Genomic DNA, 27,178 nt, shown 5'->3' on the forward strand with positions numbered 1-27,178 from the left:
GGACCACTGCTGTAATGGATAGGGAGTGGAGAGATACTCCCCAGCTGCATGGAAGGAAGTTGACTTTTCAAGCAGTTTGTTTTTTCTTCTTCATGTCTATTGGTTTCAAAAGCTAAATGACTTGTCTTCAGCACTAGAGATATTACTCTTCTAAATAAAATTCTGTTTATATTGCAATTTCCTAGGGAAGAGGAATTTACTGAATGTGACCTTACCATTTCACAACAATTTTGTGTATTATGTATGCAAGTGATTCAGTGAGGCAGGTTGCCACCTGCAAAACAGAAAGAACCACAGAGGAGTTGTGCAAAATGCTTTAATAATTTAACATCTTCTCAGTAATTCAGAAACAGTCAGTGGTGCTCCATTGAAGGACAGTCAGTATGAATTTATTGATATCTGAGAGTATAGCTGCTCATTTAACAGTTTGGTACCGTGTTTCCCCGAAAATAAGAACAGGGTCTTATATTAAGGTTTCCTCCAAAAATGCATCAGGGCTTATTTTTTGGCGCTTTTTAATTTTTTTCATGTATAACAACCTACATTTATTCAAATACAGTCATGTCATCTTCTGGTTGCTGCACAATGGTGGAGGGTGGAGTCTCACTTAACTAGGGGTTATTTTGGGGTAAGGCTTATATTATTAGCCTGCTGAAAAATCATACTAGGGCTTATTTTCAGGTTAGGTCTTATTTTCAGGGAAACAGGGTACATGAATGGTACATGTTGAGTAAACCCTCATTTGTACCCACACAATGCAGTGCTATCATTTACTACAAGACCAAGATACAAAACTTTGATGTTGATCAAAACATCTCTAGATTTAAGAAATGTGCATAACTAGAGGTTCGATCTTCTCTGGCAAGCTTCATGTTGAGAACAACCTTATCAAAGCATTGTGGCTAAACAGATGTCATTCATTTTAATAGGTCTTCCATGGAATTTCTTTACAAGCCATTCAGGAAAGAGTAGCATCTGTCTTAGTGTAGCACTTACAGGTTTTCTCCTATTCTCCCCACCTTCACCTGCTATAAAAATTAAAACCAAAGAACAGTATCATCTTATGTGAAATGGAAGACACAACATGAAGCAGTGGGTATTCCTCCACTAATGTCACGTAAGAAAGAAACAAAGGAAGAAGAATAGTTTGCTGAAATATGATGCAATGATTTCCAAAGACATTTTCTTGAACAATTACATCTATTTAAAAAATGGCATGGCAACTTCTGTAGCTGGTTCACAGTATAAAAATAAGTAATAACTACTAGAGTGTCAAATAAAAACAAAAGACAAAGAAAAAATAAGAAGAGAAAAACATTGTAGCACCTTAAAGACTAACCACTATATTTTAATATGAGCTTTTGGGGACAAGTCCATTTCCTCTGAGCCTAATCAAAAGGCTCTGATACAACGCTTTGTGGGGCCTCTGCCCAAATAACTACAACAGCTGTCTCAATATATTATTCAAATATATTACTCTAGAATAAATCAATAATTTTCACTAACCTCGGTCTAGGAACACTTGAGTGAACAGTAGTAATGGTCTCCTCATAGAAAAAGCTCTCAAAAATAGCTGGAGGAAAAACAGCTTTGTTCGTCCTTCATAAAACTTGTAGTATGGCCAAAAGTGTCCATGACTGAAAATGTCAACCCTTGTGCAGAAACATCCATCAAACATCTGCTAACCAATGCTTTTAGTAGATGACATCAAAAGGTCCCATAAAGTCCGATCCTACACTTTAGTTCCATTCTGAGCATTCAGCTCGACCTGTAGTTGTTACTTTCACAGCCATGATCCTTTTTCGTGTCTTAGACTTTACCGCTATAGTAAATTGCCTGCGGAAAGGCACCACTCCATTTCATTGTAATGAGTAATCTGTGCAGAAAACTGGTTGAAAGAAACAAGAAATAGTGCATGGGTAATAAATACCTCGCCATATTTGTCAAAAGGTGAGTTACTTTGACAGAGGTATCTGTTTTTCACTGTGATTTACAAAGAACCAGCCGCTCAAGTAAAATGGTTAGTCTCAAGGAGAGTAAACCCATTGGATAAATGAGATTTGTCAAAATCAACAAATACTCAAGTTCAGCTGATTCCATTCTAGCTCAGATTAACAAGTGAATTTAGCTCTACATGATTACAACAATAATCATGAAATGATACAGTCCCACATTGGTTACTTATATAAAATGTATTTTTTTGCATTTCTATTACACTCTTCAGCCAGCAAGCTCAGAACTGGACAGGTTTAGACTTGAGAAAAGAAGACTGAGACATGACCGCACTTTTCAGATACTTGAAAGATTGTCATACCAGAGTGCAGGATATACAATAATTGACTCAAGTTAACAAGAAGCCAGATTTGGGTAGAATATCAGGGAAAACTTCCCAACAAGACAGTATGACAATGGAACCAATTATCTCAGGAGATGGTGAACACTCCAACACTGGAGGCATTCCAAGAAAAAGTCAGCTATCTGTCAGATATACTTTGACTTGGATTTCTGAACTGAGCAGGGGATTGGACTCGATGGCCTTATAGGCCCCTTCCAACTCCATTCTTGTATGATTCTATGCTATGGGAAACCTTGACAGCCCTCTTTTCTGTTCCTGTTGGTATGTAAAATGTAGTCAAATACAAATTAAAGAAAGTCATCTCACTGACTTCTAACAAATCAAGCTCAAAAGGTCAAGATGGTGACATAAAAAGCACATGTGTGTAGCAATAACAAGAGGAAATATATATGCTTTAAACAGTTATTGAATTATAGCATACCTCTAATGGCTTAAATCATCCAGCGTGTCCGTGGTCTTTTAATCTAAAAAAGTGAGGAATTATATGCAGAAGAATTAATCTGCTGGAATTTTAAATTTAAAAAAGAGTAGTTTATACACACAATCCTGTTGTTCCCTGTACTGTAAAATCTCTGATGCTGATACAAAGCCTTGAACTACTGTGCAACCGCTGCAGGTTCACCTTCCCACACCTGCACACCTCTTTTCCTCTAAAAGTACATTCCACCCTAAAAACTAATTTTGCCATCTTAGAGAAATGGCACCTGTCTCCTGTGTAATCCTACCCATATGAATTGGACACAAAGGTCCTGAGAAGCTGTGAGCAGCTCAGCATGCCTCGATATGAATTATCAATAGATGTGGCCTTATGATTTTCCAATTGATTACCTTTGGAGTGATACTTGGACAAACCAAAATTAGAAGAAAGGAAACGTTCCCCTTCAAGTGGCAATGAAATCTCTGGGTGTGTCACCAGGGCAAATTCTTGGGACTAAGAACACAGTCCTATTAGATTCCAAGATGCCTTGGGTGGGTTTCCGGATGAGCTGGTTGGCGTGGGTGTCCAAATCCTGGTCTCTGAATGGAATCTGGCAGCAACCCATAGACTCTGCTGCTCCTAAACACCCTCTCCTTTTAAGGGCTCACCCCTCCCTGTGGTTCACCAGGGAGTCATGAGCCTTGAAACAAGCTTGGAGAAGGCTAGAAAGCATCTGGAGGAAAACTCCCTTGGATCATAATAGGGCTGTGGTTAGACACATCTCTGGTCACTACTGTAATGCCATCAAGGCTACTAAGAAAGCATATAATGTGAGACACATCAGTGTGGCCACTAATCAACAACTGGAACTCTATAGAATGTTCTGTGACCTCACCCGTACCAGACAACATCTAGGGCCTGAACAGGATGCTGCAACATGTGACCAGTTCACAATCTATTTTCAATTGAAGGTCAAGATCATCCGTAGGGACCTGGAATCTGTTACTAAGTCAGAGTGAGATTTCTTGCTTCCCATCTGTTCCAGTTTTATTGGATCAATTTCACCCTGTGATATTTGATGGCGTTGACAAAGTGCTTGTACACTCTAAGCCTACCACCTCTTGATCGGACCCATGCCCCTCTTGGCTTTTAAAAGTTTCCAGAGAGGAGACTATAGAATGGGCCTCCCAGATCATCAATCCCTTCTTGCAGGAGGGGTACCTTCCCCTCTGTCTGAAGGAGACGGTGGTCAGGCCCATTCTGAAAAAGGAGACTGTTACTGGACAACCTTAACAACTATCGTCCCACTGCCAATATTTCCTTCAAGGGCAAACTGATTGAAACGTTGGTGGCTGAACCGCTGCAGATGTTCTTGGATGACACCAATCTAGATCCATTTCAGCTGGAATTTAGGCCACACCATGGGACTGAAACAGCTTTGCTCACACTGCTCAATGATCTTCTCTAGGAGGCTGACAGTGGAAGTGTGACCCTGTTGGTCCTCCTGGATCTCTCAGAGACATTTGATACTGTCAACTATGGCAGTGGTCCCCAACCTTGGGCCTCCAGATGTTCTTTTACTACAACTCCCAGAACCCTTAACCATCACCTCTGCTGGCCAGGATTTCTGGGAGTTGAAGTCCAAGAACATCTGGAGGCCCACGTTTGGGGACCACTGAACTATGGTATCCTCTGGGACTAGCTCAACCTCCACTAGAGGTGCAGCTAACCCCATCCCTCCTGGGTTTCAGGAGGCAAGGTAAGACCTGACTGTTCTCCCAATACTTTCTCTAGTTTGCCCCAAAGTAATGTTATGTTCTCCTCTTGGCCATCCTGTCATGAATTCTTTGCAGCATATGGTTTCATTTTGTTTTTAATCATAGTTCCCATACATTTGTGTTCACCATGGTTCTGGAATTTAAGATTTTTCTTTTATAAGGTTTGTTATTGTTTTCTATTGTTGTTATGCTTTGCTGTGTTTGCCACCTAGAGTAGTAGCTTCACTACTACCGTAATTGGGCAGGATAAAAATGTAAACAAATAAATCCTACCTGGCCAAGAGCCAGCTGTATAGATACTAGACCAGCTGAAGTTGTGTTGAATCCAAACTCTCCTATCCTAGGGTTTTTGGAAACGACCTTGGCCTTGCCACCATTGCAGCCGTGTCCCTGGACTGGAGGAAGTCTGGATCTCATGTAGTTCAGCTCCTGCTTCACTCCACCTACTACAGTGGGGTCTCGACTTGAGAACTTAATCCGTATTGGAAGACGGTTCTCAAGTCAAAAAGTTCTCAGGTCAAATCTGCATTTCCCATAGGAATGCATTGAAAACCATTTGATCCGTATCTGCTCTTTTCCGTCCATAGAAACTAATGGGAAGCTGCTATTCCGCCTTCGACCACTAGAGGGGGATATTTTGTTTCTTTTTTTCTTAGGTCAAGAAAGGTTCAGGGAAGGCAGGGAAAATACAGTCCAGGCAGTTACAGTACCAGGCAGTCCGAAGACTGTCTCCCAATCCACTCTCTAAACGCTGGGAGGAGTGAGGAAGCAGACAGGCACCCTTTTCACTGGCCAACAGTTAACTGAAAGTTCACATTTTGCACTTTCCCTGCCTCCCACGTGGTTTTTTTTCAGTTCTTAACTCAAATCTAAGTATGTAAGTCAAGTCAATATTTTCCTATGAGAGTGGTTCTTAAGTCAAAATGTTCTTAACTCGAGCCGTTCTTAAGTCAAGACCCCACTGTAGGTAGCTTTTCTGGCAGCAGACTGCGGTGCTGATAGATCTCTGCCAGCCAGGAAGAGCCTCTCTGCCCACAGAATAGGTTTGTGCCTGATTCTAATTTCCTACAGCTACCGTAGTACATTTTAGAATTACCATTGTACCAAGAAGTGTTAACATATACTTATATATTGCACTGTCATATCTTTGTTTTCTTAAGAAAGTGAAAAGTATTACTTTATTATTACAATCACAATTACAATTATTATTATTAGTAGTAGTATCATCATCATCTTACTATAAAGCGGTATAGAGTAAAATTCTCTTTAGATAATGATAATAAATTAATGAAATTAATTGAGCAGTTTTTTTGAAGATTGGCCACAAACAGAGAGAAATAAAACAAAGCCTGAAAACAAAACCTATAACTTTGACCTAGAATTATAGGACAGGACTAAAAGATCCAGAGAGCATTGATTTAATGTTGAAGTATTATATATACGTAATATAACAAACCACCAGGAAGATGACACTGAGAAAACTGTGTTTTGCTATTTTGTGTAACTACAAAATGACTGACTATAAATAAGAGATACTAGAACACTGGAGCCATCAAATCACATCAGTTTAAAAGGTAAAAATGTTCTGCTTATATACCTTTAGGCGCCGTTCCGGTCTGGCTGGAAATCTTGGCCGTTGCATCAACTGGTAGACCAACGTAAACACCCCCATAGTTCCTTCATGGAAAAGGGGTGGGTGGGGTAAATCCAGTGACATGGAGGTGAAGGCCTGTTGCAAAGCTATATCTAACATTAACAGTAGCATTAACCTAAACTAATTTTAGTTTAAGGCGTTTACAAGCTGATAGCATTTAGCGTGCAATGTTTACATGTAGGTCTTACAATAACCCTCTAAGACGCAAAGGCAGGGCAGGTTTAAACTGACAGCTGGATTTCTGGCTGATCTTCCAGGAGCTGCATGCCATACATTGCTTTCCCCTTGCAAAAGCAGGCAGAGCCAAAGCTATGAGTGTCCGCAAAGTCTGAAGCCATCTTTGGCTGGTCCACCATTTGAAACTGCTCCTGGATAGGGACAGTCTGGCTCTAGTAGCTCATGCACTGGTAAGCTTCCAGTTAGACTGCTGCAATATACTTTATGTACAGTGGTCCTCAAAGAAACGCTGCAATGAGTGCAATAAGCAGGAACTAGACCAATAGCACAAATACTTTCCAGATCCTTTATGATACTAGTTGTGAAATAACTGAAATAACTGCACTAGCTGCCAACATGCTTCAAGTCCAACTTCATATAGATCTGGCATTTTTTAAAAGAGAATTCCTATTGCAGAGCCAAATGAACAGAGACTACCACACCTATAATCCACTGCAACTCCCACCCATTTCCTCTATCTTTTCCACAGGACAAAAATGGCTGCTACAGTCTGAATTCATTAGTTTAAGAACTTAAACACATCTGTCAGGATTTACATTTCTAGATTAAAGCCCTCAGTTAGGGGAATTAGTGTAGAACTCTGGGGGCTTGTGCTCCATAAATTCTGAAAATCACATGCCTATGTGATAGTATCAAGGCAGAGAAACAGAATTCTACATATATTACACTGTCCTCTTTCAAAATCCAGCTTCCACTAATGTTCGTTGTTTAATCATCACAGATATATCCCTCAGATTCTAAATTACCACCAAAGCGTTCATTGATTTAAGTGATGTTAGCTGTACTTCATGATTGTGTACTTTGTTGCACCTTTTAACAGTACATTTGCATCTAGTCATATAAATTAGCACATATATTTTATGCACAATTTTGTCCTCTTTTACAGTAATGTAAATGTGTCATAATAATATATATTAAGCTGCTTCAGTATTATGTCTGATCCCTATGAAAAATGCTAAAATAAATTAGGTTGAAATAACAAAAGCATACTGGCACGAAAGAGATTGAGATGGGGCTATTCGTATACAAATACGAATACCCCAGCACAGCTGGATGTAACGAGGGTCTGGCCCCCTGGGGCTAGACCATCCATTCATGCATCTGCTGCTGCCGCTGGCTCGGCTATGCCTTCCAATCACTTCGGAGCTCCCGGTCACTAGCCACTCGTTATGTCCAGCTGTGTGGGGGTATTTGTATATGAATACGAATACCCCATCTCTAGTTAAAATGGCTGATTGTGCAGATCAAGATTGACAACTGCTCTGAGATTATACCGTAACCCAGACCCTATCTTTTCCTATGTTCTTTCCTCCCAAAATGGCAATTTGTTTTTGAAGGCCTAGTTCAATCCGAGTCATTGCAACATACCTCCTCTTGTCATCTTCTGACATGGATTCTTCTGTTCTACAATGACATCAATCACAAGAGGATTGTTAGCAAATAGGTTTCAGAATTTTCTCCTTTTCTACCTAGAGCAACATGCAATTGGAAGCACACAAGCGGAGAAAGCCACAGTTTGAAACAGCAGCATGCAACATGACTGATGCAGGAACTGGTGGGGCAGCTCACATGGTGAACTGTCAGTCAGGAAAGCAGCAGTTAATAATCTTAAGAGCTGCGGAGTTGGAAGGAACCCTATGGATTATCAAGTCCAAGACCTGTCGGGGAGGTACAGTGCAAAATCAAATTCCTAACTTCTGGCTCTGCAGCCAGATGCCTAAACCACTGAGCTATCCAACAGTTCAAGCTTGCCATGGCCATAAATTCACCAGGTAACCTTTTATTAAGAAAGGCACCATTTCTTAGCTTCAGTCCTCCATCTGAAATAATTATATACTAACACTGACCTGCACTACATGAATCGTCAGAATGGCTGATGCTGGTAATATATGTACTACTACTGAACTATTAAGTATACCATTAGCACTCATATATGAGAATAAAATACCCATTTGCTACTAAGTGTTTTATTGGGTTAGTAATGTGTTGTTCTTGGTGCTGTTTGTTTTTACTTTTGTTAAATTATTATTTAGGACTGTATGTTTTTACAATTGGTGTAAATGTCCCAGAGTAGTGGTTTGCACTAATTGTGCAGTATATAAATCAAATAAATAAATACATATTGGAACTAATCTGTGCCACACTTAATATTTTTTTAAAATCATTCATGTTTTACTGTTTTGTAGATATTTTATTCTACTTTACAGAAGCTGCTCTGGGTGAGTTTTTTTTACTGTGTCTTAAAAGCAAGATATAAAATACAGATAAGGAAACAAGAAACACAGCAGTCCTAAGAAAACATGTCTAAGATTGTTCTGGTAATAAGTAAACAAATTAATTGGCAGCATGAAATGTGGGAAAATACAGTTGCAAAGTTTGGACAGCAGATGGTGCTGAATTTGTATAACTTCCTTCAGGAAAGGCTATTCTGCAATTTATAAGCAGCAACAAAACATAATTAAGCATTTTTACATAACCCCCCTTTCAACAGGAAACTCTCCCCAGTTACTTTCAGAATGAAAATTGGACTCTTAAATGGTTTTGATAAAGTGTCACAATTTATCCAGTATTAACCAAATGTAAATAATGATAAAGTTGGGTGCTAGAGTTTAGGATTTTACTTACAAGGAAGACATGATGAATTATGAAGGATACCTAACACGAACACAAACACGAGTACTTAAAATGACTGAAATCCCATTGTCTATCTTGTGCCCTTGTGCCTGCAGAAGAGTGATGACATCGCCAGCAGGGGGCAATTTTTAACAAAGAAATTCTACTTTTGTCCCATGGTTTCTGTGACAACGCTCCCCCCCCCCCGTAATCCCTTTCATCACATGGAAACCACAGGAACTGCACATCAGAAGAAAAGGATCTTTATTAACCAAAATTCCCCCCCCCCCAACTCATATGGTCATCCTGCAGCAACCATTTTTGTTGAAGATTTCTTCCTTCCTTCCCATGGCTCCTGTAGTTTCTGCATGATGAAAGGGAGTCAGAAAAGCCACGGGACAAAAGTAGAAATTTTCAGTTGGCAAAAACTGACCCCTATCAGTGACATAATCACCCTTCTGCAGGCATAAGTTACACTATAGGATTTCAGTTCCTGTGTCAGCAGTGTAGTTAGGTTGTTTTAGTTTCTAGACTTAAATGGGTTTTCCAACTGGGGCAAGCCAGTTCTGCAGGGGAGGAGTATCAGAAGACAGGTATCCAGTTGTCTCATGTGCTCCCAGAGGCATCTGGTAGAGCCACTGTGAGATACAGGAAGCAGGATTAGATGGGCCCTTGGCCTGATCCAGCAGGGATCTTCTTACATTTTTATGCTCCAGTTGTAAGCTTTACTGTTCGTTCTGCTGAATGCTGGATTATGAACTATTCTACTACTTGTTCTAAAAAATCTTTTTAAAAGCAGCAGCAACAATGACATTTTTCTGATTATAGGAAAGATGCAGCATATGGAACTGAGGACTCAAAAATGTTGAAATATACCTAAATTCTGATCTCACCTATTGTATGTTATATGCCGTCAAGTTGCTTCCAAGACTATGTTCAATGTTTTTTGTCCAACCTTTACATGTATATATGGTAATCAGAAATACTATAAAGTGTTACTAACCCATCATTTTGAAGGTAGCAGTTGTGTTAATTAATTCACTTTTGTTATATCATACAACTAAAAAGAATCCCACAACACTTTACCAGGAATGGGGGGAGAGGGAGAGAGAGAATTGCACATATATTGTAACCATATATTTACTAAAATCACTGTATGAGGACCATTAAATGAAATCAAATGGTATACTTCTCCCTCCTGCAACCTTTCTACATTCTAAAAATCTTCTCTGAAATAAGTTTTTCTGCACTTTGCAGGGTTCCAGCAGGAAAGGGAAGATGGAATTCCAATTCTACTGGCATTGGGTACCAAAAGTATATTGTTGTATGTTGACCACTGTAATATGAAACATAAGAGGAAAACTGGAAAGGTACTGCAAATGAAATGGCTTAGAAGTATACAGAAGAAAAAAGTACTTATTCAGAGGAGGAAAAATCAATGGAAGGAATTATCCACAAAGGACATGACTGTGATTATCATGGGATGAGACTACACATCTAAGTAAATCATAGATTTCCACTGACCTTTGAAGAGTTTTTTTTTAATTGACTGGCTGATTGAAGAGCACTTAGTAGGGAGTCATCAAAATGTAAATGATGTTATTTATAATTTAGAAAAGACTTTTAAGGCCACAGTCTACTGATTTTTTTAAAAAATTTTTTTTTGGCTGTTTGGTGATTTGGCCATTGATCTAGAGGTTGAGGAGGCTGTAAAAAATCTCACCGTTTGTTACACCAGTGCAAAGGACTGACTGCCTGGTGGTTGAGAAGAGGAAGATCTGCTTCACACATCACAACATCAAAGCAAAACCCAACAAAACAAAGAACCCTCTCCGCAAAAGCCCCAGGTTCCATGGGGTTGAGGATGTACACAGTAATGTAATTAACTCCAGGCGGGATAAAAATCTAATAAATAATCAAATCAAATAGTAAATACAATAGGCTCAACACTCCTGATCACAGTACAGGTATTATAAGCCTGCACTATAGATCCCCAAACAGACAGAAGTGGTTTGAGATAACATTCACATTTCTACAGTGCACAAATGAACCTAAGCTTATTATATTCAGACTATAGAAGTATGCATTGCATATTTATTCCATGTTCCATTTGCTAGTTTGGTAGTGAACAGTTTCTCCTGTTCTAAACACTGCCTTTTGGCACAGCAGAGAAGGCTATATTGGTTTATACTGCAAATATTTAAGTGTAATTGGAACAAAACCAGATTAATCTAAATTAATCTTGCCTCCACTTTAATCAACCATATTTAAGTAGAATACAACAGAGAGTTTAATAAAGGTGGGAGATGTATAAGAGGTTTGGCAAACACTAAATTAGGAATTCAGGATTACTTCCCATAAGTGTTTACCTGAGATATTGTAGGCAGTCTGTAAGTGGGGCCTGCCACAAAACATTGCTGTGCAGAGGGCTCTGATTTAGGATGTCAGCTAGTCACACTCTTTAACAGGATTATGTTCCATTTGCTCTCCTCCTGCTGCTTTATTTCATTCTAATACCCTTTCCCTGAAAATAAGCCCTAGTATGATTTTAAGGATGCTCGTAATATAAGCCCTGCCCCCAAAATAAGCCCCAGTTAAGTGAAACCCTGCCCTCTACCATTGTGCAGCGACCAGAAAAAGATGACATGACTGTATTTGAATAAAGGTAGGTTGTTGTACATTAATAAAATAAAGCATTCCCTGAAAATAAGTTCTAATGCATTTTTCGGAGCAAAAATTAATATAAGACCCTGTCTTATTTTTGGGGAAACATGGTACCTCATGCTGTGTTCTTAATTGATGGTCTGGCTTTATTCAGCTGCTTTTCCCCCTGAACTAATTTTTTTTGTGTTTCTGCAAATCTGCCACAACATTTCTTGTGGATGGAGACTATATGGCTCTCATACCTGATGAATGAATAGAGAAAGTATATTTAATGGGCCACCAGAAAGCCTAGCAATTCCTGGTATAACCTAACTAACTGCTAAGGAAAGGGATTCTTTGCCAACTTTAAAGCTCTGTAATAGACTGTGACCACAAATATTCGAAACATACTTTTAAGGGAAGGAGGTCCTCAAAAATCCCACTGGTTTCTCCACCACATCCAATTAATGCCTGCCCAATATCCCAATATATTAAGCTATACAGTACTGGAGTTAGCTGTCTTGCTTAGAGATGTAAAATTTCCAGAAATTGTGAGGCCACATTTTGGGAAAAAATGGAAAATAAAACTGTGTTTTCCCCAATTTTTCTCCCCCCCCCCCCGGCCGTTTTATATGGCTTCAACATTTCTGGAAATTTTACATCTCTTCTCTTGCTAGAAATGATGACAGCCACATAGGCTTCAATTCTGCTTCCAGTGATACACATACATATTGCATGGAAGTTAATGGAACTTCCATGTACTTTGCACAACCAAGTCTGGATATAATTCAGTTGTTTTATTCTAAAAACTTGGAAGAATGAAAAGAATGCCTTTTGTGTGACCTCTCAGAATTGATGAAATATTATTCTTTATTTTTGGAATATATCAATAATATTTGACAATGATAACGGGGGCTCAGAATTCCATCTACTAGTTTAATAGCAAACTCAATTATCTAAACATCCATAACAGTACCATCGCCACACAAAAAAGAGGGTGTCAGCAGGCTTGTTGTAGATCATACATTTTGCAGTACAGAAAACTGTAGAAAAACTAAACTTAAATCTTGCGTGGAGAGACCAAAAGTGAGAACTGAGCATGTTAAGTGAATACAAGAACGCTGAGTGATAAAAACCTGGGAGATGAAATGAAGTGTTCTATGAAAGGGCATTGCTATCTGAAGTCTATACAGGAATACTCTATTGCAACATTTTGTTACAGGTCCATTTACTCAATTTCACTTCCATCTTCCACATACATGACGACGACCCCGCATGACGATGAAATCACTTGACGACAATTTTTTGTGATCACTATAGCGATTGCAAAACGATGGTTCCTATGGGGTTTTTTCGCTTTATGTTGATTAGGTCCCTGTTTCGTGAACCGTTTGTTCGCAAAACGATGGTTTTTTCCGGCTCCGCAAAATGGCTTCCCTTCGCAAAATGGCTTCCCTCCGCAAAACAGCGATTATAAACATCTGATCGGCAGTTCTCTATGGGCAATCTTCGGTGGACCATGAGGTATTTCCCCATTGGAATGCATTAACCAGTTTTAAATGCATTCCAATGGTTTTTTTTTCCACATGAGGACAATTTCGCTGTACAGTGATTTTGACAGAACGGATTATCGTCATGCGGGGCACCACTGTATTTTATTCTAGGGTGACTTCTTCTCTGCCCTCAAGGAGACAAGGTGACTGCACTGCCAAAGCTCAGTAAATGGGTTATAAATTGAGTACACCTCAGGAGCTACTCCATACTAGGCCCAGCTCCCAATCTGAGAACCAACTGTATAGGAAGATCCAGATGAAATGCACATGAAAAGCAAACAGCTACCAAGGCAATGTCACACTCATGGAGTTTCATCCATTTTGGTGCCACTTGCATATTGGACCATTTTTACAACAGTATACTGGAGTCTCTCTCTTGTTTGTTCTGCAGTCTTCCATTTGTTTTTATTTTTTAAAACCCTCCTGCCGTAAGTTTCTCAGGCTTCTGAACAAGGGCTTTAGGGTATTTCGGATGCTACAAGTAGAAAGTTCGCTGATTCTGGCAGAAATAATAGGTTCTAGTTTAAACACACAGTTAAACTCAGGCCAATGGTTTCTTGCAGCACAGGGCATGTACTAATACACCATTTCCCGCCATGCTTTTGTGCACAGTTAAATGTTTGTAAGCCTACAAGATTCAACAGGCCATCCTAGTTTCAGCACAAAAAGGCAGAAGAAACATGTTTCTTGAAAGGAGAGCTCACAGCTTGACTATTTCCATTGCTCAGCAGATGTTGGATAACAGATATTTATCATGTGCTAACTGTCTTATTATAAAGATGTCTATGTTGTTTTTAGCCAGTGTCAATAATACAACTGTCATTTTTATTCAGTCATATCACCCATTCACAAATAGTCACATCAGTTGTGCATACAGTATATAGCTGAAGTTCTAAATTTATATTCCGTGCATCTGGAGAAGCAGATTGTAATCCATGAAAACTCATGATTAAAATAAATCTGCTAGTCTTAAGGTGCCACAAGAGTCTTTGTTATTTTCAGAATATAAAACATTGTAGTTTTTGGTTGTTCTGGGTTTTTTGGGCAGGTTGCTGTCCTCTGAAGATGTCGGCCACAGAGACTGGCGAAACGTTAGGAAGAACAACCTTCAGAACACGGCCAAAGAGCCCGAAAAACCCAGAACAACCATTAGATCCTGGCCGTGAAAGCCTTCGCGAATATATTGTAGTTCTTCTTCTACTACCCTGTTTGAACCTTAAGATACTGTACTTCTAGAAGTCATGTGAATTTCAAACATAAAAGGAATGCAAGGAAAAGGAGAGAAATTAACAGATTAGTGTCATTTGTGTTCTCTCTGTCACTCCAGATTCTGTTGTGACTGGTAGGCTTCAAGGTCTCATTTGTTTATGAGGTTGCTAGTTGGCACCGTCCACAAAAGTGTGGGGTTTTTTTTTGCTTCTGTCCAAAATATTACATTTACAAGATGCTTCGAGTCAGAAGCAGTTAAGGGCTGAGTTGTTTAGGTTTCTCCCATCTAGCCTCCACTAACTGATAGCTGGTATTACAATAACAGCCCCAAATAAAGACTGAATATCTAAGATGGTTAAGAATCCAGTAGATAAGCCATAGAACATGAAGATAAGTACTCATACATTGCACTGTAGAACAGGCAATCATTTGCTCTAAATCATTCCTGCTCCACAAACATAGCTGCACAACAACATTTCAACCAATGCAAAACTAAAGTTGTGGAATACAGCAACGAGAAGCTAAACCAAACCAAGAAATAAATCAAGAAGTAAAGCTGCTAAAATTAAGAGGGATTAAAAATGACAAAGGTGTAAAAGGGACAACTAGAAGAAGACTAAGAGAAGACAAAGGTAAGAAAGAGCCCTGAGTACTAGAAGCAGGGTAGCCATCTTTCAACTAGGAAACACATGCTGAACCTGTACAGCTGTGTCTCCTTGCATTCACCTTGTTCCTTCATCTACTCATCCGTTCCATGGCACATCTGGAGCCCTGTCTGGCAGTGCAAAGCAAGGTGAGAGGTCAAAGGAATGGAGCAGGGAGAAGAGCAGATCTACCTGGGTGACCAAGTGAGAAAGGAGATTAGGCTCCTGCATCTTGAATAACTGTGACCTCAACATCTGACTAGCCTAGAAGCCACCATGAACTCATTACCTGCCCCAGTAATTTTTTTACTATATATATATATAAAGAGATAATGCAAATGTGCATATACTTACACATCTTTTGTTGTTCCTGCAGCATCTAGAATGGGGGAAAAACAGCATCAAGACATGATTATAAACAAAATTAACAATGCAGGCTTTCTTTTATTCTTTCCTATCTTGGTTGCTGTGAGAAGGAAGCAATGAAAAGGATAGTCATATACACTGCCTTCAGCTCAACCTAGGAAAGTCAGAATATAACAAGTCAGAAGCAAAATAAATACACGAATGAGCAAAGGTGGCAAACCTGTGGAACCCCAGATACTGGTGGATGAGAACTTTCAGTAGCTCTAGCCAGCATCGCCAATGGTCAGGGATGATGGAAGTTGTAGTCCTGCAGTGTCTGGAGGGCGACTGGTTCTGACATCAGACTAGAGCCATGCTACCACCTGAAGTAGGCCACTTAACCTAGCTAAATGGCTGGACTGACCCTATCACTACCGCCAACTGGTAAGATGTCTATCTCTTCCATATGAAGAAACAATAAGACCCCTTTTCCCTTCAGCAGATGGAATATCTATATTAGGCATTTGAGTCACCACTCCATTATACAAGTTAGCAAGCAGGAGCTCCTAGGACAGATCTGGCCACCCAAGAGACACTTTAGACTTAGAGACTTTAGTCTCTCAGTTGCTTTTATTTTCCTTTCCAGAACTGGATGCTTTTGTCCTGCTGCAGAAAAAGAAACTGGAATGGCAGATAGAGGAGGAAAGACCCAACACAGAGTGACATAACTCACAGTAGGAGCTTTGTTATTGTTTGTTGTTTAGTTGTTAAGTCATGTCCTACTCTTTGTGACCCCATGGACCAGAGCACTCCAGGCCCTCCTGTTTTCCACTGCCTCCCAGAGTTTGGTCAAATTCATGTTGGTAGCTTCCATGACACTGTCCAACCATCTCGTCCTCTGTCGTCCCCTTCTCCTCTTGCCTTCACACTTTCCCAACATCAGGGTCTTTTCCAGGGAGTCTTCTCTTCTCATGAGATGGCCAAAGTACTGGACCCTCAGCTTCAGGATCTGTCCTTCCAGTGAGCACTCAGGGTTGATTTCTTTCAAAATGCATAGGTTTGTTCTCTCTGCAGTCAAGGGGACTCTCAAGAGTCTCTTCCATCACCACAATTCAAAAGCATAAATTCTTCAGTGGTCAGCCTTCTTTATGGTCCAGTTCTCAGTTCCATACATCATTACTGGAAAAACCATTGCTTTGACTATGTGGACCTTTGTCAGCAAGGTGATGTCTCTGCTTTTTAAGATGCTGTCTAGGAGGAGCTTAGGGCTACCCAATTTAAGAGCATTCACAGGAGTCTCTTCTTTAAAATGATGAACATACAGAGAGGGCCAAGAACAAAAAGAGACTCCAGGTGGTTCAGAGAAGGCTTAGTTAACTTCATTTGAAGTGATAAATAGCAGAGCAATAGTGAATTATTTCCCATCTTTTCCATAACAGCTTGTGTTTTAGGTCTGGAATATATGAGTCAGCCTTCAGATTTCATTGATTCACAGGAAACATACAACTCAAAGAACTATTATTAGCAAATAATCTTGATTGGTTGGCATGTTCTTGACCAAGAACAAGTATGGTTGTCCAAACATCTTTGAATGATTACATGCATGGAATATAACTGAAAAGCATCTTTCCCCACACTCTTCATCACTCCATCAGTAGGAAATCTAGCAATTTCCAAGTAATTTGCCAAGTCTTTCATTTCTTCCTATTTATTCCTTCACCTATAGCCAGAACAATACTGGTGTTACAGAAGCCAATGCATTGCTCTCCCCTGCCCCCCAAATCTTGGTACAATACGTTACTTACTGCTTTTCTACTCATCAGTAGCACATAATGTAACATCTTATCTATGCATTAGCTATTTTTAAAGTAATCCATGTGGAATGAGTAATTTTTAAAAATGCTATTGGCAAGCTCTCCCAAAGTATAATGTCCTATAGTAATAATCAGCAGAATTGTATTGCTTAGTGTGAAGGACAAGAGATTCCGAGTGCGCCGTCTCCTCCCACTGAAAAGGACACCAAAGAGGAAAAAGCAAAGAAAGAAAAGTTAGAGGCACAGGAAACACAGGAAGAAGTTAAAACGGAGGTCTGCCTGTCAGAGGAAGGGGAAGGGAAGGAGGCAGAACAATGGGTTGAAGTGTGGGAGGAGGACTTAAATACAGGGGGAATAGCACGGGACTTTCAAGTTGTAACAGGCATGAGGAGGAGAGAGAAAGAGGAGGCTAAGGTGAAAGATGTAAAGAGTTTGATAGATAATTTCCGGAACTTAAAAGTGGAAGGACTGCTGCCAGACCCGATTCTGAAGCCTGGAGGTGTGGTGGTGCAAGAGACATTAAAATGGACCATGGTAGTTTTCCCGAGGGGCCGAGGTCACTGGAGGAAGGTGGTGCGCCCTGACGTGACTTTCGACAAGCCACCACCCGAGGGGGATTGGGCTCGCCACCCCTGTTGTGGAACTCTTTGCGCGGTATTGAGTGCCCCCCTTCGGAAGCCCACCGACAAGGAGCGCTTTGGACCGGCTCCCCCATTCTAAAACAAGATTATACTGTCAACAAAGATGGACTAATAGAAAAAAAGGTTTAATGAGTGGGAGTTGTTGGAACCCACAGAAGTTATTGACAACCCGTTGTTACATGTTAATAAAAATAGTCTTGCTTCAGAAGTCATGACTCCTCTGATTCCTGCCTATATGGCTTAACCGCCAAACACACTACATGGACCTCTTGACACTTAGGTACAGCAGCATAAGTGAATCAACACAAATCAGAGCAGCTAATTATCATTAGCTGGGGAGTCACTGTTTCTATTCCTTATCACATGTTGTGTGACTTGTCAAACAACAAGGAATACAAGTGGTCCTTCCTTAACTAATACAATTTGTTATTGTGATTTAAGTTTAGCTTTCAGCATTCTGCACCCAGAATATACTAGTTTTGGGTAAGGCTGAGGCGAACCATGCCATGGGATCACAGGCATGTAATAGGATGATATAGCATAATTATATAAATCAAGAACTGCATTCCACAGGTCCATTTTCAGCTTGTCTGTCTTGCTCTTCTTCTACATTCACAATATTAAAAATGCTCTTTTCCTCTCTTTTCACTGACTTAAATAGCTGCATCTTTTTAAAAGAGAAGGGATGGATTGCAAAAAAAAAAAAAACAAAAAAAAAAAACCACCCCAAAAAACAGAGCCTTTTTTATGCAGTGGCTTCAGATATGAATCAGGCCTGGAGCGAAATAAGAGAGCTATAGTTTAGTGCATAGTATGAAGAGGATCCCACGTTTGACCTCCAGCATGTTTCCTTAAAAAAAGGCTTTCTTGAATACTAGGTGAAAGGAAAGACCTTCCTCTGCCTACGATCCCAGAGAACCACTGCTAGTCAGAGTACTGGGATAGATGGACAAAAATATTCTGACCATCTACAGCATAAGGTTGGTATGCCCAAGACTAAATGTTAAAAATTATATTTTTGACAAGTTAATTTTTTTAAAGAAAAATTATATCATGATTTCAACAGTGGTTTGAATCAATTTGATTTTTTAAAAAAATCATTGGTCTTTTTCCACCTTGCCCAACACCAATTATTGCTTTTCTTGCCTCGTGGCGCAGTGGTTAAACAGCTGTACTGCAGCCAAAACTGTGCTCACTACCTGGGAGCCGGCTCAAGGTTGACTCAGCCTTCTATCCTTCCGAGGTCGGTAAAACGAGTACCCAGCTCACTGGGGGGGGGGCAATGTGTAGTCTGCATAATTAACTTGTAAACCGCCCAGAGAGTGCTTGAAGTGCTATGGGACGGTATATAAGCAGCATGCTTTGCTTTTTTGCTTTTACTGGGAAAAAGAAAAAAGGGCTATGGAAGGATGCATAATCAGGGTTGTGGTATTGGCCCTGGGGAGCAGACATCAACAGAAAAGACATCTCGGATGACTCCTTTTTATAATGAAAGGAATCTTCAAGGCAATGGCTCTTTAAAACTCTGAAAGATTCTAGGACTTTGCAATCTGCACTTCCCCACTAAATCACAATGGCCAGAATCTTTCAGGGCATTTATTCCACTGAAAGTGCAGTGGCATAAATTCTAGTGGTGAATTGCTATGGATTAACCATTAGTCACTCCTTGCCACAGGATGTGGTGATGGCATCTGGCCTAGATGCCTTTAAAACGGGATTGAAAAAAGTCCTGGAGGAAAAGTCCATTGCAGGTTACAAGCCATGATGGGGATGTATAATCTCCAGGCTTAAAAGGAAGGTACTCCAAAATGCCAGATGCAGGGGAGGGGTATCAGGAGACAGGTATCTAGTTGTCTCGTGTGCTCCCAGAGGCATCTGGTGGGGCCACCGTGAGACACAGGAAGCTGGACTAGATGGACCCTTCGCATGATCCAGCAGGGCTCTTCTGATGTTTTTATGTCAGATATCAGTCAGCAAGATGGAGAATGTGGCTAGAAACCTGTTAATTTAGCAGCCATGTGCTGCTGCAGTTTATATATTTATATAAATACTATATATTTACTTTTATACTGGCATGAATCTCCAGCAAGATTCTGGCCAAATACTTTACTACCTGGCCCCCACATTGACCTGAGCAGCTTACACCATGGAGGGATGCTTGCTGACTATTCTGCCTATGAATTTTCTTTTTAAAAAGTCGCTCTCATTCATAGAAGAGAAAAAAAAACAGTATGATCAATACATGTAAACAAGTATGATGCTGCTGCATGGGAAACTATGACTGCATTTCAGTTCAAAATAACAATGATTTCTATATATTAGGGGTGGGTAGAAGTGTTGTACTGCTATTGGGGGGCCCATCTACCTTTTTTTAATTGTTTTTTTCCTTTGTCCTGACAATCACCAGAGGGTCTCAGTAGTGAAAAGTGGTCCCTAGATATTGTTCACTTCTAATAAGAGTTTTATCAAGTCCTTCCACACAGAACCCATAACAACATCTTATATAACACACACACACACACACACACACACACACACAAGGTGTATTTACTCCTGGAAATGGAAAATAACAATTTAGAAATCCAGAATATTTTGCAGCATTGTTCATAGAAGACATCAAAGTGTTTACTGTATCTCTAAAGCAACAACAGCTTGGCACTGGATATTTCTGATGGGAATTACCAATGTTTTGGGAGGGCACAGTTTAAGAGTCCCAAAGTTCTGTGATTCTTATTTATCTATGTGGCATGGGTACATGAGAATTGTGTCAGAGAAGAAAATGGAACAAAGGGCTGATCACCAAATATACAGAAGGATATACAAATATTAAATTACATTCAAAAGTGGATATTAGGATGCTTTAAGTAATTAATTAAAAATAAATTGTAATTATACCTCCATTAAACCATACTAGTCTATCAGGGCAAAGAAGCCACTCATAGAAGGTTGCTGGTTGCCTCTCTGCCTGATTTGCTGTTCCACCCTTGTTGTTTTCCAGCTTGTACTCTATTCCATCACTTCCAGGGTAGCAGAATTATCTGCCCCAAGAGAAGCCATGTCAAACAAAACTCGTGCAAAAAAAAAATCTGCATGAGGAAGGAGCCCATCCATCAATTCTTACTCTTACATATAATGCTTGCAATGACAAGTTGGAGACTTATGCAGAAGCTCACCCACTTTTGAGTAGGTTTCCAAGCCTGCCATTGTCTGTCTCAGTTTCCTGTCACAATACTGATACGGGCATATGCACTTCAATACAGGCAGAACATAGGAACAAATCAAAACAAAGCCATAAGAAAATGGACAAGGTGATGATGCAAAATGCAGCAGATCCTCCCTGAAGGCAGCCTTGTGTACTATGTGGTAACAAATCTACATTTCCCAGCGGGGGTAGACTCAACAACAAGCTGTAATACAGATATTACAGCAAGTGTACAAGGTACATGTTTGAACATATGACTTTGCTTCATTTCAGCTTTATATGTTTTAGCACACTTTAAGAGAATACATTTAGGTACACCTGTAAATCGTCCACGACAGCCTTTCCCAAGCCTTTTAGATGTGCTCAACTACAATGTCCACCAACTCTCAGAATGGGCACAGGCTATGAATAACTCAACTTGTTATCCATCACACCTGGAGAGTGCAAGGCTGAAGACCAGTGTATTCATAGTATGTGAAGCCGTACAGTACATTTTTAAGAAATACTCATAGTGGGGTTTCTACCATATTCCATTATACAGCAGAAATGAGAACCCACCATACACATGGTCAGATGTTCTAAAACTAGTGTCTGTCCTTAAAACCAGATTCTAGAACTAAAGTTTGGCATGGCTCAGCACAGCACATGCATTGCTTTTTATAGTGACTCATCCCCCACGATCAACCTCATGACCATAGAGCTGCATTCATCAAGCTGACTATTGCCTTTAGTCTCTTCTTCATACTCTACCAAATTCTTTAGATACAGATATGTTGTAAGAATAGATTTACCACTATGTATACATGTGACTTTTTCAAAATATATATTTTCTTGGAATCTTTTGGCTGAAGAGTAGCCTTAGCTATTTAGTTATAAAAACAGCATGTGATCTCCAGTTTGGAGAACACACATGATCCATGTCTTAGCTACATCTTCTGGTCTTTAAAGTTTAATTTATTAATTTTTCTATCAGAAAATTAAGGCATAGCCTCAGGGTATTTTTCAGGTCATTACCAGAAGCGGGATAAAACTTTATATCTTTTTCCAATAAAAATCGATAGTCCACTGCCATGTAATTTTATCCGGAATACTTCCAGAAGCTATTATTGCACTTTTGAAGCAGAAGATTTGCATTACAAATATTCCTTCCTAAGCAAAATTCAGGATGACCTCAGGAAAATGTTGCCAACTCTCCCCCTCCCACAGAGGGGAAAAAAACCTGGTCTGCTTTTCCTGCCTTTAACAGTTCTTTATCTGCAGAAATCAGCACATGAAACATTTTATCACTAAGGGGATAAACTTTGTCATTTGCTGATGTTTAGACATTTAGTTGTATGAGAAGGGAAAATAATCAGCCACTTTACTGCCATGGGAGGCTTGCTCAAAGGAGATTATGGGTTGGTTCAAATGCATCTAATGCCATAAATCTGGATTCATCTTCTTCATCGTCATAATCATCACCTGCAGAATTGGAGGAGACAAATGCTTATAGCAGTGTTTCCCAAACTTTTTTCTGATTCACAGCTCCCTTGACTTACTGGCTACTGGCCACAGCTCCCCCAATATGATACTTTGGGTGAGTGGGGGAAGAAGGGAGGGTGGAAGCTCAGCCTGAATGCACTTCCACAGATTCCATGGAAGTACTTCTGAGGATCCACAATGCCTCTCCCTGGGTTTGGCAGCACCCCAGGATGCGACAGCACACAGTTTAGGAACCATTGGCTTAGAGCACTATAAGCAGAAAGGTGTAACACAGCAGTGGTGAATGTTTTTTGGCCCAAGGAGTCTTGTTGGGCATATTCCAGCAGTGTACTGTATATGGATATGGGATAGAGCCAAAGACAAGGGAGGTGCGAACAAAGACAGATCAAAATAAAGAGAGGAGGGCTGTTGTTCTTGGAAGGTTTTGCATCAAGCATACAAAGTGCCATGCAATTCCATGCACGTTTGTGAATAACTACCAATGTAATAGCTGTCTGGCTAAGAAAGCACAGTTCAAATCTACGCGTGTGGCAGTACAACAGCTTTCAAATTTGGAAAACACAACTCAGTTCCACACGACAGGTTCTTGGTCAGTACACATGGCTCAAAACCACAAAACAGTTTCCCAGTCTTCAAAGAACTCAAGAACACTCAGTAAGAACCAGAACTTGAAAAAGTTACTTATTTTGGGCTACACGTTCCCTATCCAGCGTGGGCGCTTTTCCTACCTCACGTCATTCAGAGAACTTGGTGAATTAGGAAAAAGAATTCAGGATTTGCAGGGAAAAACTGTTTGAATGGTAGGGAATGATAGAGTGACTGGGATATTCTGGGAGTGCTGGCCTTAAAAAAATGCAGATAGCTTTCTTCCAGTCTACAGTAGACAGAATCCAGATTTTTTTAAAGGTAAAGGAGTCAGTAAAGCTGAATCAATAATTCAAGAATTATTGAATTCCACTCCCCAGAAAAAAAAAATCCAACCTCTCCCCACATAGCCTCAATTCTTCACAAAGCCAAAACACTATTTTATACTATATAAATTCCAGTCTGAAACCATTCCTTAGTTCCTTAGTTGTACTGTCAGCATAATTTTTTCTCATCCTTGGCATTCTGAGGAATTATTTTTCCACACTTTTCATTTCCAAACAACATTCAACCTTCAATGAGCAAAATAAACAGGCTTATCGGATGTTCCCAATGATTAACCAGTTGAATAATTGAAATGCTGCTGCCAAGCCCGTGAACCTTCCTATTTCTCTCTCACTTTCTCTGGCCCACAAAGTCACTCTGCAGTCTCACTGGATAAAAACTGTGCAATCCAATCTCTTTCTTTTAGGGAGAAAAAGCTTTTTTTTTTTTAAAGGTTTTTAAAGGCGAGAGATTAAAACAGGAAGTGGAGCTAAGCACACACCCAGCTCTTCCCTAGAACAGGAACCTTTTTCTTTAAGGGGGGCAGGGGAGAGTAACACTTTCAAGTTTTGTCCAGGACATTGGCACTGAAGGGAAAAACTGAGCAGTTTTGCAGCATGTTAGTTTCACAGCAACCTGTTGCAAGCCCTGATGGAAATTGTTTAATCAAGAGACAGTCGATAAATCCAATTATTTGATTTTTTTCGTGATCTAATAAAGGTATTGCTTTCTCCTTCATTTGTATTGTGTAAGTGAAATATTGGTTTACCTGAAAGGGCTGGGACGAAGAAAAAGCAGGGCTGTGAACAAGAGATTTGAATCAGAAAGCGTGGGATTGCTGTTGTCACTTAGATGGCTAAGGTCCTTGTCAACTTGGTAGGGTTTTAAAGATTCTGTATGTGGAACTGATTCTTCTGTTAAGCACAACCCACCCAGTTAAGGAAGATATTTTGGATGTCTGTCTGAATTTTAATTCAAAAAAACACTTGAACTTTGTAATTCTGCAAGCAACTGTTGTATTGGTGCTGTTGCCAAGGATTTAGGTGCACAAATTCTAGCATTTTGCTATTGTTATAATTGCTTGTGTTGTCCATTATATAAATAGAAAAGACAGTTTGTGAAATTATGTTTGTAAGGTTCATTAACAGATATCAAAATAAAAATATAATTGCATAGAATGTACAAGTGTTACATAAGGATCACACATCTCTTTTTTAGTTGCCTCATGGTGCAGTGGTTAAACTGCCATACTGTAGTCAAAACTGTGTTTCCAACCCAGGGTTCAATCCCAGGCAGCTGGCTCAAGGTTAACTCTGCCTTCTATCTTTCCGAGGTCGGTAAAATGAGTACCCAGCTTGCAGGGAGGGAGGTGGGCAATTTGTAGCCTTATTAACTTGTAAACTGTCAAGCAGGGGTCTCAAACTGTGGCCCTCCAGATGTTCTTGGACTTCAACTCCCAGAAATCCTGGCCAGCAGAGGTGGTGCTGAAGGCTTCTGGGAGCTGTAGGCTAAGAACATCTGGAGGGCCACAGTTTGAGACCCCTGGTCCACAGAGTGCTTTAAGCGAGGAGGTATATAAGAAGCACACTTTTTTGTCTTTTTGCTTTTCCCCCAGGAACAATGTCTAACTAGTCTATCTTCCTGCTCCAATATTTGATTAAACATGCAAAGAACTCCAAAATATGGGATTTACTCATCTGCAAATTCCCAAATAATATAGTGGTGCCCCACATAGCGAGGTTAATCCGTTCCGGATTAACCATCGGTATAAGAAAACATCGCTAAACGGGATGGAAAATGCCATTGGAACGCATTAAAATTAGTTTAATGCGTTCCAATGGCTTCTGTACTCACCGTTAAGCAAAGTTTTCCCCATCCGCAGCCATTTTCGCACCCTCGGTAAGCGAGGGCAGGGCGCGAAAACGCTGCGCGCGGCCATTTTGGGCATCCGGTGGCCATTTTGAAACCGCCGAACAGCTGTTCCGTGGGCATCGCAATGCGAGTTTTGCCCATTGCGACGGTTGGGATGCCTTCGCATTAGCGATCCCAAAAAAAGGGATCACTATGCGAATTCATCGTTATATGGTGCGCTTGTTAAGCGAGCCACCACTGTACTGTATTCAAGTGGAATATGTGTTCATTGTTTCTATCTTCATCTTGTTACATAGAGCCCTTAAAGCTGTTGAGAATGGCCAACTCCTCAAAAGCCAATTTATTTTCTAGATTGTACATTATGACACACACATAAACTCACTTTCCTTTTTCCTTCCAGGCTTTTTTTAATGTCTTCTTTTTGTTTATTGAAATATTTAAAAAACAACTTTGGGATTGCTGAGACCCCCTCAGCAGTCCCAAAGGTGTATAAAAACAAGATGTCAATACAAACAATTGGCATACTTATATCTACCATGTTTCCCTGAAAATAAGACAGTGTCTTATATTAATTTTTGCTGCAAAAAACGCAGTAGGGGTTATTTTCAGGGGATGTTTTATTTTTTTCATATAACAATCTACATCTATTCAAATACAGTCATGTCATCTTTTTCTGGTTGCTGCACAATGGTGGCGGGCGGGGTTTCAGTTAACTGGGCTTATTTTGGGGGGTAGGACTTATATTACGAGCATCCTGAAAAATCATACTAGGGCTTATTTTCAGGTTAGGTCTTATTTTCTAGTATGTTACACAAACATACTGCAGAGCTCAGGCCTGACACACAAATTCTTTAAAAACGGTAACAGTAAAGTGTGGAAATCTCAATGTTGTACAGCTTAGAACAGTATTTCTTTAGGAATGCAATTTGTGGGCAAAAGTGGAACTGTACCTCAGTTAAGATTCTTCAAGACAGACATTGGCTGGATATATTTTCTTTGTGGGTCAAGATGCGGCCTTTAGGACAACATTACTGAACACTTATTCAAAATACTGTTTTTTTAAAAAAATTGAGATGTTAACTGAAAAACTGATCCGTTCTTATTTTTATCTCTAAGTTTACATTGATCTATTTCTTCTGTTATATACTTAAGCCAGTTAATTAGATTTATGATGCTCAATAATGTATAATTCTATGTAACAAAACTATCCTTTTGAGTGTGGCCCACAAGAGAATACTGTGTTTAATTTTGTTGTCAATTGTACAAAAAGTACAAACTATAGAACGAGTTTGCAAATATAAATCCACAAATGTTATGACTCTCTTCCCAGGCATAAAGCTTTAATATTCTTGGAACTGAGGCTCTTTTAACAGCTATAAAGAATTTTACTGTTTGACCTACCCAAGCAAATTGAAAAGAAAACCTCCTCCAGTATCAACACACAGCACATTCATGTTTGCAAAGAGCATTTCCACATAATTAAGTTCCTGTTCTAATGGGGTCAGAGTACATACTACAAAGGACCTGTTTTCTCTCCAAAGGAAGAGAGTACCAATAGGTGGTTGATGCTCATAGTCAATCCTCCATAACCAGCTACCCTCCAAATGTGTTGGACTGGGGGATTCTAGGAGCTTTAACCTAACAGTCATGGGAGGGGGGGGGATTAGATTAGGAAAGGCTGCTCTCAACTTTGTGCCGTGAACAATGTGGCAGATCAACACATGACAGACTGTTCACAAAATGATGGTGCTGGTTTTGCCTTTCATCCTTAATAGGTTAAGTGAACCAACAACAGAGTACAGTGGACC

The 27,178-nt window shown here is 39.9% G+C and overlaps 1 protein-coding gene across 1 annotated transcript in view; it reads right to left on the minus strand.

Moving 5' to 3' along the window:
- Positions 1–302: 302 nt before the first annotated feature.
- Positions 303–27,178, minus strand: part of C5H12orf75 (chromosome 5 C12orf75 homolog) — a 34,072-nt gene continuing 7,196 nt past the window's right edge. The window contains exons 2-6 of the mRNA XM_073000033.2: positions 15,460–15,484; positions 7,812–7,847; positions 6,150–6,229; positions 2,778–2,820; positions 303–1,888 (exon numbers count right to left, since the gene is read on the minus strand). Coding sequence (XP_072856134.1) covers positions 2,816–2,820; positions 6,150–6,229; positions 7,812–7,847; positions 15,460–15,484 — 146 coding nt within the window. The 3' untranslated portion in view covers positions 303–1,888; positions 2,778–2,815. The remainder of the gene's footprint in view (positions 1,889–2,777; positions 2,821–6,149; positions 6,230–7,811; positions 7,848–15,459; positions 15,485–27,178) is intronic.

The sequence above is a fragment of the Pogona vitticeps genome, chromosome 5, assembly GCF_051106095.1.
Source record: "Pogona vitticeps strain Pit_001003342236 chromosome 5, PviZW2.1, whole genome shotgun sequence".
NCBI classification, from domain to species: Eukaryota; Metazoa; Chordata; class Lepidosauria; order Squamata; family Agamidae; genus Pogona; species Pogona vitticeps.